General features: G+C 44.6%; 1 protein-coding gene across 3 annotated transcripts in view; it reads right to left on the reverse strand.

The window, feature by feature from the left end:
* Positions 1–4,595: 4,595 nt before the first annotated feature.
* GHR (growth hormone receptor) overlaps positions 4,596–22,704 on the reverse strand; it is a 103,265-nt gene continuing 85,156 nt past the window's right edge. For all 3 annotated transcript variants that reach the window (XM_035100741.2, XM_035100740.2, XM_035100739.2), the window contains exons 3-9: positions 18,329–18,470; positions 17,661–17,818; positions 16,707–16,885; positions 15,101–15,263; positions 14,293–14,386; positions 10,114–10,183; positions 4,596–8,718 (exon numbers count right to left, since the gene is read on the reverse strand). In XM_035100741.2, coding sequence (XP_034956632.2) covers positions 7,744–8,718; positions 10,114–10,183; positions 14,293–14,386; positions 15,101–15,263; positions 16,707–16,885; positions 17,661–17,818; positions 18,329–18,470 — 1,781 coding nt within the window. In that variant the 3' untranslated portion in view covers positions 4,596–7,743. The remainder of the gene's footprint in view (positions 8,719–10,113; positions 10,184–14,292; positions 14,387–15,100; positions 15,264–16,706; positions 16,886–17,660; positions 17,819–18,328; positions 18,471–22,704) is intronic.

A 22,704-nucleotide genomic window follows, 5' to 3' on the forward strand; every position in this document is an offset into this window, starting at 1 on the left:
CACAAATTTGAGGGGAGGTTGGTGTTTGGGCCATGAAGAACGTCAGCATCCTGAAGTGACTTGTCAGAAATAGGAAGCAGAGTTGGCTCAAAATGGGCAAAACTAGGCCACTACCTATAATTTTTATTCCCCCCCCCCCGAGACAGGTTCCCCTTTACAAAGAGAATTCCCACTAAACTGCTTCTGAGAAGGTTTCCCTCAGAGTGACAGTTGCTTCCCTCTCAACGGAAAACCCACGTCTTGCTGCCCAGAAAAGGCGGGAAAAGTCTCTGCCTCAGGAACCAATGGATGGAGCATACCACTCATGGCTTAAATGGAACGAGAGGGGTGTTTTCTCTGTGCTAGCCTGATAATAGGTTCATCCACATTTCAAGTGGTTAGGGAAGGCATATGGAACCCCCCGCCCAGGTTTTGAGCTGCGCCTGAAAGAAACTTACCTGCACTTTTCTAGAAGAGAGCTGCCTGTACACCATACATTTAAAGCACATGCTGTTCCTAAGAATTCTGGGAACTGTAATTTTTCCCTCATAGAGCTATAGTTCCCAGCACCCAGTTGTTTGTTTGTTTGTTGTTGTTGTTGTTGCTTTGGTCAGAACCAATTTCTTTGCATAGATCTTGTTTTAAGACAGTACTGGTTTGGATAAAATTAATAAAATTGTTAATTTTCACACATATTTCTAGAACGGAACGCAGGACTTTGCGTACGTGTTTGGAAGCTAGCACTTATCCTTGGAGAAAGTGATTTATCAAAGTTGCATTTGAAAGGAAACCCTTAAAGTAAGGTTTTGAAAAGGTCGAGGGGTGCACTGGGACTGCAAAGGAACAGCTCTCTCTGAACAGCTGTTAAGCAAGAGGATCTCATCTTGTGTGGCGCCACTTGCTGTTCTTCTGCAAGTGGCTTCCTTACTGGCAACGGAAGCCTTGTTAAAACAGTCAATAATGCCATTTTATAATTGCCTCTGTATATGCGTGTTCACAAGCGGTAAACTCCACAACCCCAACAGTTTGTTTTCTAAGCTCAGGGAACACTAATTATGCCCATTAGAACACCTGTTTGCAAGCTTAAGCAAGTGACTGCATATTTTAATGTTTGCAAATGCTAAATGGCACCTTTCAAGGTTGCTTAATTGAACAAATTGCAGGGAACCAGCTTAATTGTTGCTAGCCAGAGATTCTAGGGGCAAAAAAAGCAAACACATTTGTTATTCCACTTGTGTTGTGGACATAACTTTATTTTGGCCTTTGTTGTCAGAAACTGTCAGCCAATGACCCTGTAAAATGGCAGGCCAAGTAATTGGGAGTTAAGTCCAGCAGTGGGAAGGCTTCCAGGATGCTGTTTAGCGCACACCATCAAACTAGTCTATCACATATAAAATTAAAGGAACGTTTAACCACCCTCTTCTCATACATAAGATCACTGACCATAGGGAGGCTCAGATGACCCTCATACATGGGAAAGCCTGTGTGATAAGTCTTCTACATTTAGGGTGGCGAGTTAGACATTGTCCCCAAAGAAACTTTGCATCTCCCCCCCAAAATGCCATCCAATTTGTATATGGTGATTTACATGCAAAGACACAAATCTGTAAATAATTAATTTAAATAGATATTCAAGAAGAAGAGGAGTTTGGATTTGATATCCCACCTTTCACTCCCCTTAAGGCAGGGGTCAGCAACCTTTTTCAGCTGTGGGCCGGTCCACCGTCCCTCAGAGCATGTGGTGGGCCAGACTATATTTTGGGGTGGGAAATGAACGAATTTCTATGCCCCACAAATATCCCAGAGATGCATTTTAAATAAGAGGACACATTCTACTCATGTAAAAACACGCTGATTCCCGGACCGTCCAGGGGCCAGATTGAGAAAGCAATTGGGCCGCATCCGGCCCACGGGCCTTAGGTTGCCTACCCCTGCCTTAAAGGTAAAGGTAAAGGGACCCCTGACCATTAGGTCCAGTCGTGACCGACTCTGGGGTTGCGCGCTCATCTCGCATTATTGGCCGAGGGAGTTGGCGTACAGCTTCCGGATCATGTGGCCAGCATGACAAAGCTGCTTCTGGAGAACCAGAGCAGCACATGGAAGCGCCGTTTACCTTCCCGCTGTAGCAGTTCCTATTTATCTACTTGCATTTTGACGTGCTTTCGAACTGCTAGGTTGGCAGGAGCTGGGACCAAGCATCCGGCCCACGGGCCTTAGGTTGCCTACCCCTGCCTTAAGGAGTCTCAAAGCAGCGAACAATCTCCTTTCCCTTCCTCCCCCACAACAAACACTCTGATATATGCGTGAGGCTGAGAGACTAGCCCAAGGTCACCCAGCAGCTGCATGTGGAGGAGCAGAGACGCGAACCCGGTTCACCAGATTACGAGTCTACCACTCTTAACCACTACACCACACTGGCTCTCAACACATCTCACAACTTGTCTTACCTCAGTCTGCTAGCCAGGTGCCACTCAGTGTTGATGGGCACCTTGAAGACCCCCTCCTGCTCTCTCCTTTTATGGTTCCTTATCTTTAAATCAAGCTTGGACTGACAGCCCTTCAGTATGGACTACTGTTCTTTGTAAAGCAAGGCTGTGTAATACACATTTTATTCTAGAATCAATGTAGCTTGATTGCTCCCCCACTGTACAGTCCATACAGAGTCTAATTCTACGGCATATTTTTCGCTCCTTCTGGAGAAACAGGTTTCATTCTGAAAAACAACAGTTCGTTGCAGATTGATTCTGCATTACCTGCAATGTGTCCATCTGAAGACAGATGCAGGGCTGTCCAATGATGCTGTGAGTGAGCATATACTTCCTTCTTCACTCAGCTTGGGCATGTGCAGACATGGTTGATAAGCTAATCAAGGCGGGGAGTTTCAAATGGTATCAAGTAACCACATCCACTCTTGCGGACGGCAGGATCTAGATTCTAGAACAAATCTGTATCAAAAGCAGCGTGTTGAGGACGAGGCATGAAGGATCATGGATTGAGGAAAAACTAGTTGTAAACTACATTAGTCTGTACAGCCTGAGACTCATGACCACCTTATTCAGATGAAAGTGCCCATATGCTTTTGGCAGGCTTCCCTGTTTGCAAACATCGCTCCAGCATGTGGGCAGCTGAGGGGCAGAGACACCGCAGTTTTGATACGATCCTGTTCCATGTGATTGTTTATCTCCATATGATCATTTATCGGGGATGCCTGAAGGAGGCTTCTCTTGACTTTTAGACCAGTAAATGAATACCATGTACAGCAGAAAGGATAGAGCCTACAGCAATGTGTTACCCAGGGGTACCCGAGGAGGGGGTTTCTGGCGACCCCTCCCCATGGGTTGAAATAATGTACCAGGAGTGTTGAGCCCTGTGCACTGCAGCCCTGTTTAGTGGCCAGTATATGAAGGTTGAAATATATGCTGGTGCATGTCTGTTGACCTGTTCCATGCAAGAGGGGGAGCTTGATTGTAGCAGGATTACACCCCCCCCCAAACACACACCTCCTTGCATGTAGTAGCTCTATACTTAGTATAGATACTTAGTATGTATACTCTATACTTAGTAGCTCTATACCCTTACATCAACACCTCTGTCTTCAAACACACTGGCCAAATGTATGGATTATGATTGTGGTGGTGCATGGCTGTTGTCCATGTTGGCAGGAGAGGCAGGAAGAGTCTACAGAGTCCTGTGAACCCCTCATGTTTGCTCATTGTACGCGTTGGCGACGTGTGTGCTTCACCATTGTGACTCACACATGGACACAAGGGAGATGATGTGCTCCTCGGAGGGTGGCCATTGAGTACACTGTTGCAGTAAAAATGAAGTTTTGGGAAATGCAAGAACAAAGTGTGCTATCAGTGTTAAGTCAGGAGGGGAAAAAACCCTTCGTCCTTCTGCGCAACATTAGGAAATGTTGGCATTGCGTAGGCTGTCCCCTCCTGAACTCTACTTTGCTTTTTAAGCAAAATCCTTAAGTTACTTGTAGACGCGTATGCAAAGGAGCACCCAACACAGTAAGAGTGTATTGAAAGCTTCAGCTGCCTTGGGATCGCAGTGGTAAAAGGAAGCTTAACTCTTTCTCTCCCTGCCAGAGTCCCAACAACAAAAATCCTCTCCAAAGCTGCTATTTGCACTTCAAGGGCAGCTCTCATAGGCACCAATGGAGGCTTCCCATTAAATACAAGTAGCGGCTTAGGAGGGGCAATTTTTCTTGAGACGGTGGCAGAGTGTGACAGTGTAAAATCCTTGCTTACGTTTCCCCAAGACTATTTACCGGTAAATTGTTTTAAAAGTGCATACTCATTGTATCAACACAACTGGCTTGCAACTAGTTTGGCCCTGAAATGTCTCCAATGAAGTTTCACTGGCTGAGGCTGCAGTTTCCACGGTGATGAGAGTGGAGGGCTGGCATCTCTTCTCCACAACTTTTCAAAGTAGGCTTGTGCCACTTGAATTTTCTCAGATCGTGGCTGTCAGTCATGCCCTCTCTAAGCCCCACTTACATACTTGAGGACAGGAATGACACCTGTGGAATTGTGATGGTCAAAGAATAAAATATTAAATGTGTTTTCACCCTCTGTAAAGTTTGTGCAATAAAATATGCAACTATGTCATAATGGATTGAAGAAAATAAATTTATTGAAATAAAGAACACTGACAGAAGGCAAGTTAAATATAAACAGAAGGACACAAATCTTTATACTGGGGTATAATGGCTTGTGTAACCAGCAGAGTACCAAAATGACATTCTGAGATTGATTGAGGTATTTAACTAGTTTTTGGTGATAGAAACACTCTTGTCAATAAGACTCGCTTGCCCCCAAGAGAGACTCACATAGCTTCAATGGCATTAGAGCCAAGAACTAAAGAAGGCAGCTGTTAGAAAAAATTTAACAGCAAATTAGCAGAGTATCTAATAAACATCAGCTTAAAAGTACGAGCCAAATGCAGAATTTCCCAGTTTCAAACATTTGGAAGGCAACACACCCTTGCTCTTATTTGTGGCTTAAAATATTTATATTTGTTAAAATAGCAAGTACATAAAAATACATGTTGACTTCTGAAGCAAATCATTTGTTTCTGAGCTACATTTATTTTCTTTAGAAATGCTTATGGCAGTGTCTCCCCACTCTAATTTGCTTTGCTTCTCAAAGCTTGCTTACATGATCCAAGATGCTTGGATTTTAAAATTCACAACTGTGGTCTATAATAAAACTCAGTATTTTGTTTTCATTTACACGTGGTTTCAGGCCATGTACTGCAGCTTGCTGTGATCTGCTTTCACAAGAGCTCTACTCACCTGAGACAAAGGCTGTTACTGTTGACATGGTCCTTTGGATAATGTAATGTATAATCACAGCCTGGAAGGCAACCACATGGTGTGAGAAAGGGATACTTCTGGTTTACCCCTTCTGCTATCTCCAGCTAATCTCCCCTCCTCTTCCCCATCCCAACTGCTAAAGGAGACTAGTAAGATAACTACCAATAACATAAAGTCCAGCAGCATCTCCTCTTTCCTGCTCAGGATGACTTTGTGGCTTTCCTTGAGAACTTGGGACAGAGCTTTTGAAACCCTAAATCATCAAGGGGCCACATGTAACCATGCTGCTACTGCTTTAGTGTGAACCTAAGCAAGTTTATTCGGAAGCAAATCCCACAGAGTTCTGTGGTGCCAATGCTGCAATCGTAAAATATATTTTAACACATCAAACACAGTGGGACATGATCCACCAATGAGAGTCCTACTTATTTTCTCCATTCGGCTGCGCATCAGTGTGGAGATGGCAATGCACCAGCCAGCAACCATTTTGTTGGTTGAATGTGCAACCTGTGACCAAGGAACAGCAGTAGCAGGCTCTTGAGTTCTGCCTAGTTCACAGCAATGTTTCGGTATGGTACGGATTTGTACCCACAGCTCAGTGGCAGAAGGCTCCAGGGTTTGATCTCTGGCACCTCCGCTTTTTAAAAGAAACGATTAGGTAGTAGGTTATGCAAAGGTTCTTTGCCTAAACTCCCGGAGAGCTGCTGCTACTCAAGAGTGGGCAATACTGAATTAGATGCGTCCAGGATGTGGGCTCAGTTAAGGCAGATTTGTATGATTCCCCCGGCTTGAAGTGGGCCCTGCACCCTGCACCCTGCACCCTGCACCCCACAGCTCAGAACACTGGACTCCAGAAATTCTCAGTTGGAGATGCTTTGGGTATTAAGGGCAGCATGGGAAAAATAAGCGGGGTGGGGTTGGGGGGCGTGTTTGCAGGGTCTTTGAATTTAGCCCCCGATTATGTAAACAAAATTTGAGATTGAAGTATGTTAAGGCGTACCTTGAGAGAGAAAAACACAGGTAAATTGTAAATGAGGCGTAAGCAACGCGACTTCTTTAAAGCCTCTAAACAACTGACGTGCAGAATATGCCAAACACAAACACACACACACACACACACACACACACACACACACACACACAAACAAACTACACTGTTAATAATACTGTACTGAGTTCTGTAGCTTCATTTGATTTCGAGTCTGAGCTTTACAAACAGCCTGGAGCCCCCTGCTCAGCTTTCACTGAGCATATTAGCGCTGAGAAGTCCTCAACAGTTTTTTTTGAGGAAAGGACTTCAGGATATATTGTGAAGCATAGTGTTGTCAAGTCACTGGTGCTTATTTGCCAGTGTGTATTTCTAAACGTTCCATAAAAGTGGAATAGTGTTCTTGAAAGGCCCCGAAAAAATCCAAACCCATTGTAATTTTTACTGCTATACAAACTGTGTCATGTCTTGTTACAACAACAGACTCTTGTGACAGATCTTGTATGGTTTGTACATGTTGTGATTTGCTACATGTAAAATACAGAAGCATGAATAGCACTTTAAAGAAACAATTAGGCCTCAACAAACTAGTGTAGCAACTTTACATTTAGAGTTCTCTATAGCTTTTGTGGAGGTATAAAAATGTTCTGTAAAAAATAATATTCTCCTTATATTCTTTTCTTCTTTTAAAGTTGCTACAATGATTGCAGCAGATACATTCCATAGACGGATCATTATAATTAAACTACAGTGTGCAGTGTAAATATAAAATATCCATGCCTGCTTGTCTAAAGTATTAAAATATGTATATTTATATAAATCAAAATAAATGTATTATTTAGCCCAACAATTCCACCCCCCGCTGCCCTTCCCAGTATTTCATTCTTCAGGTCTCCCAGTATCAACATCTCTGCATATGGTAGAATTTTAACATAAACTTGCTCAAACTGCAGAAAACACCTGACATTAGCTTTTCGAATAAAGATGATTTACGTAACGTTACAATGCATTAAGAATGACCCCAAATCAACACCTACAAATAACAAAAGACACTCACGGCTACTGAACCAACCCCACCGACGTTTCATAAGACAATATTTACAAGACACGACAGCAATACTGTGATTGATTCGACATCTCAGGTAAACGGAGACGGGACTGCACTAGCACCGCCGACACCCCTCTGAAAATACTGAACGCGTTTGTTTTGGTTGAAGCATACACACTCCCCAAGCCAACTCCATGCCATTGAAATATATACACTCCCCAATTCAAAGGCTCCAGGTGAGCACGGACGGCCTCCAATGTGAACACAGAGCTCCACACCAAAGTGAGCATTGAAAACCCCTGCTCACAGGGAGCTCTGCATGTGTTTCAGAGCCTCACAGAGGCATGGACCGAGGAGTGGGGAAGGGGGGGGGATGGTACCACTTCCTCCTCAGTCCAAGGAAAACTAGGGCAGCATTTTGTTTAGTTGGTCTGTGCTCACGTAACCGCAGGACGCGATGAATTCCTTGTCTGGCACTGGGAGAGCGGTGGCATTGAGCACAAGGCCTTGCGGAGATTGCACTACGTGGATGGAGGTATAGTCTGCCACAAGCGCCTCGGCGCTTCCTGGCTCTTCTTGAACTCCTGCCCTCGCAGGATTCACAGCTGTAGGGGTAAGGCTCTCGGCGGTGAAGTAAGCGTTTTCAGGAAAGCTCTGGTCTTGAGCTTCTGGCTCGGCCTCTTTGTGAAGTGTCGCAGGGATGCATTTTTTCACATCCAGCTCACAGAAATAGGCACTGTCCATGTCGAAGCTCGGTTGGCACTGGGCAACTGGTTCTTTCGGAGTCTCGCTCGGATCTCTCCCCATCCTAACCTTTTGCCCCGGGGAAAGCACAACCCTCCCTCCCGGAGTAATGTCGCTGACCAGCGTGTAAAAGTCAATGTTGGCCATTGAATTCTGGTTGCTCAGCTGGGTCTTGGCAGGGGGGCTGGTCGTCTCGATAGTGTCGGCGACAGAAACATGGGCTTTGGGCTGCTCATCTTCGCCCGGGCAATCAGGCACACCCTCAAGACCTGACGCTGGCTTCTCGTTGTCCTTCTGGTCAAGGCCCAAGAGATCCTCCTCTTTGTGGTTTGCCTTCTTGGACTGGTCGATGTCTGAGGTTCCGTCACAGGTGTCGCTGGCGCTGAAGTCGGTCTCTGGGATATCCGGCTCACAGCAGCTGGCTCTCCCAGAATCGTCATCCCTTATGCCGAGGCAGCCGTGAGACTTCAAGCGGTTGTCGCCAAGGAGCCTGTCGGTATCCAATCCTCCGGTCCTCTCTTCTGCCTCGTCTATATCCAGCTCAATGAATTCTACCCAAGAGTCGTCTCCGTACAGTGGTGGCATGCAGCTACCATGACTGGCTAAGATGGAGTTGACTTCGTCAAGTTTTCCTTTCTATAGAGCCAATTAAAATAAAATAAAATGAGAAATTGCAAGAGAGGAGCAACAGTTATCTGAATGATTAAATATGCCTGTAGTAGATGTGTTCAATAGAAAGGCCAGCTGAAGTCCCGAACTGTGTGTTAGAGCACACTAGATGGCTGGAAGAGAACTGCTAGTGTGCCGTGAAAAAGAGATCAGATTCATAATTGAAGGCTCCTGTGTGCCATTGCCGTAGACCAGTGATGGCCAAACTTGGCCCTCCAGCTGTTTTGGGACTACAACTCCCATCATCCCTAGCTACCAGGACCAGTGGTCAGGGATGATGGGAATTGTAGTCCCAAAACAGCTGGAGGGCCAAGTTTGGCCATCACTGCCCTAGACCAGTGTTTCTCAAGCAGTGTGCCTCCAGATGTTTTGGGACTACAACTACCATCATCCCTAGCTAGCAAGACCAGTGGTCAGGAATGATGGGAGTTGTAGTCCCAAAACATCTGGAGACACACTGGTTGAGAAACACTGCCCTAGACCAGTGTTTCTCAAGCAGTGTGCCTCCAGATGTTTTGGGACTACAACTCCCATCATCCCTAGCTAGCAAGACCAGTGGTCAGGAATGATGGGAGTTGTAGTCCCAAAACATCTGGAGGCACACTGGTTGAGAAACACTGCCCTAGACAACTGGTTCCCAAACTTTTCCTCACATCAAATTGCTTAGGGTCTTGGTGGACCATAGTTCTGCCTGTTGTAGCAATTGTAATGTGTTGTGCCATATGCTGTATGGTTTGTAATTGTGACTTCATTGCTTCTTTTATTTCTTATATGCTGAATTTTATTGTATTGCTATTTGACTTCCATAGTATTCATTGTATTCCCCCCATAGCACTAGTCCTTGTGCCAAGAGTGGAAGACATGATCTCCTAATCCTCAAGAAAGCCGTCACACAACCAAATTTCTTAGGTAGTACAACAGGGGTCCCCAGACTACGGCCTGGGGGCCACATACGGCCCCCGAGGCTCTTTTATGCAGCCCCCGGGGACCCCTGCCACCAGCTCTTACCAGCGCGGCGCGGTTGTCCACTTCTGACCCTGAAAAGCGATGGAAATAGCTTGTGCACACGCACAAGCGTCATTTCCGGTGTACTTCTGGGTCGGAGGAGGCTTCTGCACATGCGCACAAGCTATTTCCGGCGCTTTCCAGGTCGGGAGTGTGCCAGAAATGGTGTATGCGCATGGGCGTGCCCCTGCACGCGCTCTCCCGCCCTCCACGCGATTGGCGCGGCGGGCATCCGGCCCAAAGCCGGGTAAGTTTGGGGATCCCTGTAGTACACCATTTTAGACTGTTTAGTGTCACTACAGTCAGCTCCTCTGATCATTCTGGAAACACTTCCATAGCTTCCCCACAACAAATTACCTTAAAGAGGTCTGGATCGATTCCTTTAATTTTGGGAACTGGAACAGGAGGAAGAATCAGTATCTTTAACCTTGAAAAGAAATAGCAACTTTTAACAGAAAGAAACCTTTTGTGGCTACACAGAAGAAACACAAAAAGCATATCATGAATAATAAAAACAAATATGTGTGTTTTGGTAGCAAGTTGTTGAATACTTGGCTGGCATTGCACAAACCTGACAATATTCCAAACCGGGGTTTGAAGGACATTTTTGCTTCTTCTGTAGGAGCTTTTCTGAAAGTTATATAGAATTCTGAATTTGCAGAATTCTGGACTGTGCCACTTTGGTCTGTATATTTCTGGACTTTCCCTTGAGTAAAAAGATCCCTGCATTTGGTGGTAGTGTCTAATAGGGAAGGATTTTGGAATATGGTTGCTGATTACTGCCAGGAATTTTTCCACATTAGACCAGAATTAAGTCCCAGAGCCATGCTTCTTTATTTTATTTCTTACATTTATATTCCACCTTTCCTCTGCCTTGAGAGGTTTTTTTCTTTAAAAACAACAACAACCAAGCACTGTATACATTTTACTAAATAAGCACGCAAACAAAATGGTACTATGGTGTGGAAGCCCCTCAAATTCCAATCGAGTACAGATGTGTGTGTCCATCTGTCTGTGTATCTAGTGAGCAAGTCGTCCCATAAGCATGGTATGCTAAGAATTGTAATCAATTCATTTATTTATTCCTTTAGTGTTCTTGTTGTATTTTTGTATGTGTGTGCATGTACATGTTTTGTTGTTTGCATTCTAAACTGTATTTCAAAATAAAGCACCCTTCATGTGTAAAACTAAAATAGCAAGCAGAAAGGCTCAGTGTTGTCCTCTCGGTGATATACTGTTTACTAAAGGCAAGGAGCCTTAAGTGGGAAAGCATTTGAAATTATTATGGAACCCCCCACTCCCAGTTTGAAATGATACAGCCCTTTCATTTTGCATAACTTGAGAATGAATGCCTGCAAGATTCATATCTTGAAACTGGGAGACTGAAATAATAAATGTCATATCTAGCAATATTTTAGGAAAACAATGTGCATTTTGGTATGTGGCCAGGATGGGATTACTCAATATTGTGCAGAGTGCCTGTCTTACGAAAGTCAAAAGACATGTTGGAGAGAAATGGAAGGGAGGTCATCCAGTTCTATAAATAAAGGGTTCGTTGCTGTTGAGGATATAATTCTTCTCAATAGTGACATTGGCCTTCAGTGAAAGCCAGCAAAAAAAGCTCATGCACAAATCATTGGGAATTAACTCAGCATGAATTCTGGTCTTTAGTAAAGGATGATTTGCAGCATATGAGAATTTCAAAAGCCATATTTAGTACTTTCTGAATCAAGTAATTGATGTCAAATAAAAGGATGGGTAAATTTCTTCTCTTGTGTTTGTTCTGTTTTGAACATCTGTTTACTATATACAGTATAACCAATGGGGATAAAATCCTCACTGGGAGGTTAAATATGGAGACCCTTGGAAGTCCCTGTTAATTCTATGGTTCATCCATTCAATCATCTGGCAACATGTATGGGTAACACAGCTATCACAGATGTTAACACCACAGACAGATTTATTGTCAGATAACCCTAAGATACAAATACTCAGTCATCAAGTAATAGATCCTTTGTACAGATGAGAAACTGAGGATGAGTTGCTAAGTTCATGACTAAGCAGGGATTTAAAGTCCGGCCAACATAGTTCCCTCCAGATGTTGTTGGATCCCAATTCCCATAGATCCTAGCTGGCATGGCCAATGGTCAGGGATTATGGGAGCTGTAGTCCAACAAGATTTGGAGGGCGCCATGTTGGTTGCCTCTGCTTTAGGGCAAGAAGCATGCCAATAGCTCAGCTCCCAACCCTGCAATTAACTTGACTAAAGACCAATTCACACCATCAACTAGGCACAGTAAGTAGGCAGGCTGGGTGGAGAATGTGGGTAGAATTAAGCATAGGTAGAAGCTACAAGGCAATTGCCTCTGCACACTCACTACTAGCCCTGAGTGCAATCCACCTTACAAATACTTCTGGTCATTCTGCTTTTGGCGGCTTTCCAGTAGCATGGGCAATGTGTGTTGAGTTACAAACTGTAGGGTGAAGTAATTGCACGTCACCTTTGCCACTCTACCCATGAGCCGTTCAATTTCTTCCCCCAGAATTAGCTCTATGTGCTAGCAGATCCTGCAAAAGGCCTTGTATTCTGCTGTTTAGGAAGCCTGTATTAACAGTGCAGACAGAACACTGCAAGCATTGATCAATTAGATGAAGGGAACAAAGCTTTAATTGATCATTCTTTCCCAACTCTTTTAAGTGATGGGATCAAATCTAAATTTGGACAGCTCATGGGTGAAGGTGATTGGTGAGGTAGTAGGATTGTCCAAGGCTCACATTTATAATTTAAGGCTGTTTTGGTACTGGTGTGTTATTGTAATGAGGAATAAGAAAGCATCAGAGAGATGGCCTTTTTCTGACACCTCAGTGGTATCTTTTGATCATGGACAAGTGTGAAAGAGGTTATCTTCCTTCAGTATTTCACAGAGGCACTGATACTTAGATATGGATGCATGCAAATGGACATGAATGCAAATCAATAAAATAATCAGAGGAAATACATTTAATTATTCAATTCCAATTCCAAAATCAGTTGATTGGCCTTGTAAAAAAGGAGAACCTGTACAATGGCACATTCACTTTTTCATATAATGCCTGTGCAGTGAAAGCCCAAAGCACATGTCAATGTTAAATGCATTTAGCATGCAGCTTTTAGAAACTGCAAATACCATCTGGTGTTTGTTTTTGTGTGTGTGTATGATAATCATGCAGATCAGAGCTTAATGTACCATACTGTGTCTTCTGGTTTTGGTTCCCCCCCCTCCATCTCAACTGGTAATTGACCGAAATAAATAAATGGAAAGGGGGGGGCGACAGAGGAATTTAACTCTTTCTCCCCTGCAGTGATCCTGAGGAAAATACCTCCATGGAAGTTAATATCTGCATTGGAAGGGTATCCCTCATAGTGCCATATCACGCTTCCATGCCTGCTGCAATCCGAATAACTATCAGCCTCCCCGCTGATGATATATGCAGTTTAAAAGCCCCACCCCCTACAAATGAAATTCAAAGATGCTTTTAACATCATGTGTAGTTTGGGCTGTGCTCTGTACTGGGATCCCTGCATCCAGAGAATTAGGATGCAAGCCTTTTTATCCCCACTAATGCTGATTTCACTGATTATATATATATACACACACACACACACACACACAGTGGTGCCTCGCTTAACGAATGCCCTGCTTAACGAAATTTCCGCTTAACGAAAGGATTTTTCGAGCGGAGGTTGCCTTGCTAGACAAATTCGTTTTATGAAAAATTCGTCTAGCGAATCGCGGTTTCCCAGAGGAATGCATTGAAATTCAATTAATGCGTTCCTATGGGCAAAAAAAATCCAAAAAAAAAATCAATGCATTCCTAAGGGATTCGCTAGACGAATTTTTCATTATAAGAAAAGACCTGTGGAATGAATTAAATTTGTCTAGCGAGGCACCACTGTATATACACATACTAATGTTAAAAGGATCTCTCCTTCCGCATGGCTTGAGCCATGCTTCCTCTCACTTTTCCTGGAACCACCGCTTTTTTAACTGTTGCCTTGAGGAGCTTTGTGTGCCTGTGTCGCAGAACGTCGCAGAAACTGGGAATGGATTTTCTCACTGGTCTGTCTGCATGAACAGTTTAATACAACAGCGAGCCATTGGCCAAAGCTGATGTGAGCAGGCTGTTTGTGTGACGTCAGTCATGAACCCACATGAGATCCACGAGCTGTGAACTGACATGAGGTTGTGGCTCTAATGTTATAGGATGCAACATGAACAGAATGTTCACATGAGCTTTCTGTTAGTGCAAAACAGACAACTAACAAGTCTAATCCAGTGGAAGGGATCCTTAGGCCTGAGGGGCTGAATGAGGTCCAGAGTAGGCCCACTGAAATTAATGGACCTATGTTACTCATGTCCGTTCATTTTAATGGGTCTACTACATTGAACAGGGCCAACACTGGATCCATTTTTACTGAAGTGTGGGAGAAGATTTAGGACAACTGGTTGTTCAAAGAGTGACACATTGTCACGTGCAATCTAGCAAATAACTTACTTCTTCTTCTGTTTAGAAAAAAGCACCACAGTTAACATCACCATTACGCCAAGTGTACCAAAGGCCATCATCAAAGGCCAAGGAACTGAGAATTCTGAAACAAGATAGAAGAACAGTGAGCTGTTTCAGTTATTTGGGTACTCTCTAGTATTCTTTGATCATCTCATGCTGATACACACAGACAGACAGAGAGAGAGAGAGAAGGAGAGAGGGAAACCCACATATACGACGCCCCCATGTATGACACCCCCTATTTTTGGGGACTCAAATTTAAGAAAATGGGGGGGGAGGGAATGTCACAGAGTTGTTGAGCTTTTTTAGGGGGCATTACCAAGGGTTGCTGAGCTTTTTTTGGGGGGGGGGGAATTGCTGAAAATCACTCACCCGCATGCGTCACTACGGTAAATCTGCCTCTTGTCTGTCCCCTCTCCGGTACCCACCCAATTGCCGCAGCGTCAGCCAAAATCAACACCAGCCATTGAGGCAGTAACCAATAACACGGCCAATCGCTGCTGACAGAAGCAGCAGCAGCAACCAATCAAAAGTCCACCCTATGCACTATCCATGTATAACACGACCCCCACTTTTTAGCATAATTTTAAAAGAAATAATACCCTAATCTTACACATGGAAAAGTACGGTATTAGTTTTGGGGTGTGTCATGACAGTGGCAGGCTTTGGAGCCTGAGGGGTGCTGCTTCAGAAGCCCACCCTGGCACACATATCATGTCTGCAGTGAAGCCGGGGCATAGAAGTTGGGCATGAAGTGGAGATATTTCAAATAAGATCTCTTTCCCACCCCACTTACCTTCGTCACATGGCACCTGGCCTGCGGAGCCAAAAGATACGTAGAGGATGTCACTGAAGTCGCCATAAATTTCAGACACCCCTTGCGCCCGGACTCGTATCTCGTAATCGCGGCACGTCTTCAAAGCATATACCGGAAAGACTGTGGCTCCCTTTGGCTCCAGCTGGAAAAATAAACAGAGCGGTTTTCTGAGCAGTCTCATGAGCAAGGCTGCTCTTTGCACATAAGCAAAACACTTATGGGGGGGAGTCTTAGAATTACAGATTCACAGAACTGTAGAGTTCGAAGGCACCCTAGGGTCATCTAGTCCAACCCCCTGCAATGCAGGAATCTCAGCTAAAGCATCCATGACAGATGGCTATCCAACCTCTGCTTGAAGCAGAGTCCACAACCTCCCGAGGGAGTTCGGCAGTCAGCTGTAAGCAGCACTGAATTCAGGGGAGCTCATTCCAGTAATGGCTATTATTACTATTATTATGGTCTGGGTTTGAAAAGGCACTGAATGGTACACAACTTGAATCTGATTTAAAGAATTAATAAGGGCCATAATCTTCAGTTAACATGCTGCAATTAAAAAAGGAGACAATGGACTGAAATGAATTTACATCTCTAAACAAATCGTTAGTAATTTTAAAGTCATATGGTTACTTGAATAATGCATTAGAAACGCATTAAAGCCCAACTGAGACTGAAGCGGCTGCAATTAAAGCCACCCACGACAGTTTAAAATAAGAGGCAATGCAGGGAGTAGATGAACAATTACTGCAACGAAAAGGAGAAAATATTAACAACGGCACTGAGAATCAATAATATAGGAAAGCTGTTGGGACAAAACAATTAAGGGAAACTTACCTATTTCACTGAAAGTTCAATGTAGATAAGATGCGCCAACATTTGCAGCACAATCTTAATCACATCTACTCAGAAGTAAGCCCTATTGAACTCAGCGAGGCTTATTGCAAGGTGTGTTAGGCCTGGATAGCAGTCTTAGGGATTAAATAAGCTTTCCTTAACAAGTGTTGGGTTTATTTATTCTTTATGTGTGTGTTTTTATCCTGCTCCGTCAGGCAGCACCATTGTCTGCATCCTTTGCGATCACTGAGTAAATGAACGACATCAAATCTGCAGAAACTAGAAGCTGCCGAAAACTCCAGTTGGTGCTGTGCTGTCCTTGGACCAAGGAGGGACACTGATCCACAGCTGGCTGTGGTGTGTAACCTTTTTTGGTCCAGGGGCCAAACTAGACTCCAAGGGCCACATGCTGGTGGCCAAAGAAGTGTGCGTGTGGCCAAAGAAATGGCCATACCACGCTTTTGCACACATATGTGTGCACCCACCCAGCCCAGGGCACACATGTGGAAATCTGGGTAGGATTTGAACTTGCGGCTCCAGAGCCAATCTCAGGACAGCAGAAACATACACCATCTACTCCACTGTGCAGAGCCCCAATTTAGTTGGAGGGTTTCTGTTCCTTTTTTTGCACCCCTGCTGCCACCCGATTCTCAAGCGGTCTTCAGGGGCCACAGAAAACCACTTCAGGGGCCGGGTCAGGGGTTAGCCACCCCTAAACATTACAGTCTCTGGGGCTTGCTCCTAGTACACATACCTCCCTCCACTCTGTCTCGTTGACTTCTTTGTACTGCAGCTGGTAGTGGAGGGTGATCCATCCATTCTGAACGTCTGCGGAGGGTGGAGGCTTCCAGGTGACCTGGATATCGGTATAGATGCCTATTGGGCTGGTGTTCAGAACAGTCCAGTTGAGTCCGACGGGAGGGTCTGGTATGACTGTGAATTAAAACGCATTTTTACCCCAACGAGTACAGATCATTTTTTGAAATTTCTCGAAATCCAATGACAGAAGGGAGTTGTGTTGCTTTTAAAAAAAAAAACACCAAAGCATTCGCAGTAGGTCCACAGAGTAGGACCATTCCTGTGACTGATAGCCCAATGCTGATGGACACTTGTTCATTGTTAGTGTCAAAGGGCCCTACGCACTGTTAGAAACTTAAGATATTTAAACTAGGCACCAAATGGCTCCGTAAACCGCCAAAACAGAATGTCTAGTTGCCATTTTGGGGGAAAGATGGCTCTAAAGTTTTATTTTTCAAATGATGGACTGACTGTGACTGATTCTCACATTAAAAATCCGGCTAGTTCAGATGACAACCTTGAGAGAGGTTAAGAACTTTGAGAACCTAAAGAAGAAGAGCCACTTTATCCAGTCCATTGCTTAGCTAAGGCCGCTGGGGCAAACCGTGCCAGATCTGGCCATGGTGACGTATACTGCAGTTGCATCTCATCTGGAGTACTGTGACAAGCTGGTGCCCTCTAGATGTTTCGGAGCATGACTCCCACCCCCAGATCCTAGTGCCCCAATAAATCAAATAATAAGTTCAATTAAACAGCTGCCCTTACGTGATGCTCAAAATCAGCTTCCTGGGGCAACACGCTCACTTCTGCCTAATGGTAGGGCTAGGCGCTGCTTCAAAGTAATATGCAAATTAACCTTTGGTTACAAGGCTGCAACGGAAGCAGAGCAGAGCACGTAGCAGAAACATACCTAGGTCCTCCACGCGGAAACATACTTCGTCACACGTCTTGTTTCCATCAACTAGCCTGATACAATAAGGAACCCAAATGGAGGTGTAGGTTTTGTTGAAATAACAGCTGTTTTCACCGGCGGTTACATAATCGGGACACTCTTTCCATTCGCTCTGCCTAGAAGGATAGGAAGAAAGAACTGTGAAAAAATAAGGATATTATGCGCATCCTCCCCCCCTTTAAGAAAAGAGTAGCTAGATTGGGTTTGGAGCAGATTGATTGATTGACTGATAAAAGGTTATAAAGCAGAAGACCACCTGTATGTGACTTTGCAAAAAATAACAACCACAAAAAACACAGCAACAATCCCAAACCCTTGAAACCTTATTAACACATGTAGTGGATGTATTGATAATTCAGTGTTTTCACATTACAGCTAAATGTTTTAATATGCTTACTGATGACAGGGTGCTTGCTATCAACGTGCCTGTTTTTATGAATGGTCACTGTTAATACTGTAATTATTGTTGTCCGTACTTTTCCTCATGAGATTCAGGGGTCTTGGAGATCCATAGGTTATGGTGTGAAGAATTCCTCCCCCCTCCCCACTTTCATAACCTTCATCCAGATACTTGTTTCTGGTGCTATAACACAGAACACACATTTTAGACAGTAATTCCTCCGTACTTTTCTAGGTTCCTTTTCGAATACAGCAATTGCAGGGTTCCGGCAGCTGTTAAATGTGGGAAGTTGCCATTACTCCAGTAACATGAAAAGGTTTCCAGTTCAGGTGACCGGCACTTAAGGATCTGTGGTTTTCCTGATGAAGCTGTATGTAAAAAGTGGGGAGGGAGAAAGAAAAGGAAAGAGTGAATATATTTTCAAAGAGATCAAATACAGCAATCAAGGGATTAAAATAGCAACGTAGACTCCAAACTAAAATTTATGTCCCCGTGCCATGTCATTCCCCTCACATATTGGCACCACAAAGAGGCATAGCCACAAATAGGCCTGCTTTATAGCATATTGATTGTGATATGTGCAGATGCTCAAAACATTCCATCTCTTATACCAGCTACCGCCACAAGGTTTCCTCCATATGCTTTGAATGTGGTTCTCATCATGCCTGACCATAGCTGCCAAGTTCTCCCATTTTTAAAGGGAAATTCCCTTATGCTGAATAGGCTTCCTCGCGAGAAAAGGGAAAAATTGACAACTATGTGCCTGACCACTGGCCATATTGGCTGAGGCTGTTGGGAGATGCAGTCCAACAATATCTGGAGGCAACCAGGTTGTGGGATGATGTTCTATACAACGCCGCCCCATGTTCCTGAGTTTAAATATTTCTAGGCTGGCTTTCTGGACAAAGCCCTCACCAGACAGCTCACATGAGAAGAACCGTAACATACAATGCTATATTCAAACAAACCAGCATCCTAAAAAAAATCACAGCCTAGTATTTGCAGTGAAAAGTTTCTCAACCTTTTATTGCCTTTCCCCATTCAGAACTTTCTCATCAGACCCACCCTCCAGACTTATTTTTTATTTTAGGTTTATTCTGTACTTAACACAACAATAGTACATTAGCGGTAGATTTATTCTGTGGTGCTTCCACAAATGCCACCACCTTATTACTGTCTGAAGGGGCTACAGCACACCCAAAGTGGGGCAACCTCCTACCGCCAAACATTTGTGGCATGAAAAGTTACAGGATTTCAGCAGAAAGTTACAGGACATGCAACAACGTGTCTCCCTGGAAGCTTTTGCAAGCACAAACAGTATTGAAAGCAGGGTCATGTATGACTACTCCAGTAGTATCATGAACACAAATCATCACAAATGGCCAAGGAAAGGACATCTGGAGTGGTCCTGGGTGATGACATGAGACAGGGCATTCTCACTGGTGTCACCTCACCTATGAAGCTCCCTCTCAAGTAATATTCAGCCTATCTTTAGGACTCCTCCTGTCAACTTCTGTACTGTAGAGTTGCATTTGGCTTCCCAAGTTTCATGCTGTGCTGGCCTGGTTTCACAGAGGTGCAGTGTCACGGTTTTATAGCATTGTATTAGGGTTGGCTATGCCATAATTGCCAAGGAGTGGAAAAGAACACAGCGATGATCCCAAGATAACCTTCAGAGAGAAGGTGACACACTGGCTTTCTGAATTATGTCGGCTAAGCGCACAATTATTCGGTGCTACTGAACTGGCACCAGATGCTTTGCAGCTTGTCCAGAGTGCAAGCCACAGCTAAAACCCATGGCCATAATAAAACAACAACAACAAAGAAGCAGGCTCGGATGGTTTTTGCCGGGATTCTGTCCTTGGGATCACAATGGCTACATAAACCGCGAATCCCCCGGGACATTCTGAGCAGCCTTAATTTGTAAGTGGCAGCACACCAGAGAGGTCCTGGAAAAAGCTGTCCTTTTGCTTTGTTTTTCCCAGACTATTTTTATTTATTCATTTACATCTTTTTAACCCTTCCCAACTGGGATGCTGTTGCACTCTGTATGTCCTATGATGTGGTACCAGACGTGGTGCCATTAGATGGCACTTTGCAAATACAGTGGCACCTCTGGTTGTGAACGCTTCTGGTTACGCACGCTTCTGGTTATGAGCTCTGCTAACCCGGAAGTAGCTGCTCCTGGTTGCAAACTTTGCCCTGGGATGCGGAAATGGCGCGCTGGAGGCGTGCGCACAACAGCAGGCCCCCTTAGCAAAAGCGCGCCTCAGGATAAGAACAGTTTCAGCTTAAGAACGGACCTCCGGAACGAATTAAGTTCGTAACCAGAGGTACCACTGTAAAGCCTTATTTCACTTTTGATTCCCACATGCCAAAGCAGGTTGCCTCTTAAGTATTCACACAGTGAGTCAATCAATTAACCCTCCTGTTACCTATAGAGCAGGTATCACCAACCATCTCAGACCCAAACATGCATTTGTTGACCTATTTTTTAACTCTTTACTGTACATTTGCCTCACGGAAGTACTCCTGTTGCAACCTTCCTTGGTTCAGGGGGACCCACCAGTTGAAGACCAGTGCTCTAGACCATGGACAGTTAATCTGCGGCTGACTGGAATATTTGCCAGAACACAACTTCTGTCATCCCTGACCATTGCTCCTGTTGGTTGCAGGGAGCTGTAAACCAATGACATCTGGAGGGCAAATGGCCCTCTGCCATTTTGTGAAACAAACAAGAGAAATGGCAAGGAAATGGTAAAAAGAAAAGAATATGGATAGAAAAACACAGCCGTTTCCTGTAGCCCTAAGTTTTCCAAAGCCTTTCTTTCTGCATCAGTTTATGCAACTGCAAATCATGGGCCTCAGTTTTTTTAAAAAAAGATGTAGTTGATGATTATGTATTAATAGGTAAAGGTACCCCTGACCCTTAGGTCCAGTCACGGATGACTCTGGGGTTGCGGCGCTCATCTCGCTTTATTGGCCGAGGGAGCCAGCGTACAGCTTCCAGGTCATGTGGCCAGCATGACTAAGCCGCTTCTGGCGAAACAGAGCAGCACATGGAAATGCCGTTAACCTTCCCGCCGGAATGGTACCTATTTATCTACCGGTACTTGCACTTTGATGTGCTTTTGAACTGCTAGGTAGGCAGGAGCTGGGACCGAGCAATGGGAGCTCACCCCATTGCGGGGATTCGAACCGCCAACCTTCTGATCGGCAAGCCCTAGGCTCAGTGGTTTAGACCACAGCACCACCCGTGTCCCAATGTAGTTTGACCCAAAGAGGGGTAAAGAATTGGTTTGCATACTACCCTGGGTCAACTCTTCATACGAGCGTTCAGCCTCCTGCTCACGAGGAGACTCTCTGGAGCCCAAAGAGGATGTCCTCTTTGGACTCTGGGGAAGGTGTCACAAGCTGGAGGAGCAGCGGCACCCTCCCCATTTATGCACATTTTACTTATGTACGCAGGGCTCCACACAACCCCTGTGTAAATGGGTAGTCTCCTGTACTTTTGATATTCTATTGTTATTCTACTGGAGTTTAGCATACACTAAGATGTGTGTGCGTGAATTTTTCAAGGAAATTTTAATTCACCGAGGGTAGTAAAAATGCCAACCAAAAAACCAACCTCAGAGCAGTAGCAGGCAGGTTTGAAACTGAGGGGCCGCTGCTCAGTGGTAGAGTATTTGCAATGCGTGCCAAAGGTCCCAGGTTTAGTCTCCAGCATCCGCAGGTAAGGCTGGGAGAGAACCTTGTCTGAAGGAGAGCCACTGCCAGCCATTGAACTAGATGGACAAATGGCCTGATTTTTTTTGGTATCAGGCAGCTTCTTATGTCCCTATGCATGTTAATTGATGCTACGGTATTATAGCCAGCTACGCTAGGTGGCAGCAAATATTTGCAGTGGTTGCCATAAAATGGGGCAGGGGACACAAATATACCTTGCGGAGAAGGAGATGACAAGCAGGACCAGGAGCATGCAGCAGGGGATTAATAATTGCTTAGCACAGGTATGGTACGTTCACCAAACCAGGTGGCTCTTTCGTGATGCAACTGGTTTTCATCACAGTCTTTCACACCGAGCAACTGAACATTCTAGGCCACCCAGCCAATCGGTGTCAGTGGCCTTCCTGCCGCAAGGGCAGCCTTGTGTAGATTAAATCACATGCTGTGGTATGTTAGCTGGGTCATTCGCCCAAGGGCGGCTAATATATTTTGTCCGCATTTTGTCAAGGCGGATCAGGAAGTCATGGGCCAAACCCCACCATTTTGAGCTTTGGCAAACATCTGGAATTTTTAGCACACACACACACACACACACACACACACACACACACACACACACTCTTAGAGACTTGGAACATACTTCAATGGTAATATGATGGTACCAAATCTGCTTAGAGTTTCTCTCCAGATCTTGGATTGGTTGCACAACTTTTCCCAACAAAGCAGTTCCAAATTTATTCTGTTTTCCCCAGCACTCACGAAGCTAAATATTTAGGCTCACTAATTTCCAAGATCATACAGGGCAACCAAAGCAGTTTCTGTGCCAAAACTGGGCCTGAACCCCAAGGATCTAGAAAGGTTTCCGCCAAGAGTGCC

Source organism: Zootoca vivipara, chromosome 11, assembly GCF_963506605.1.
Source record: "Zootoca vivipara chromosome 11, rZooViv1.1, whole genome shotgun sequence".
In the NCBI taxonomy this organism is placed as follows: Eukaryota; Metazoa; Chordata; class Lepidosauria; order Squamata; family Lacertidae; genus Zootoca; species Zootoca vivipara.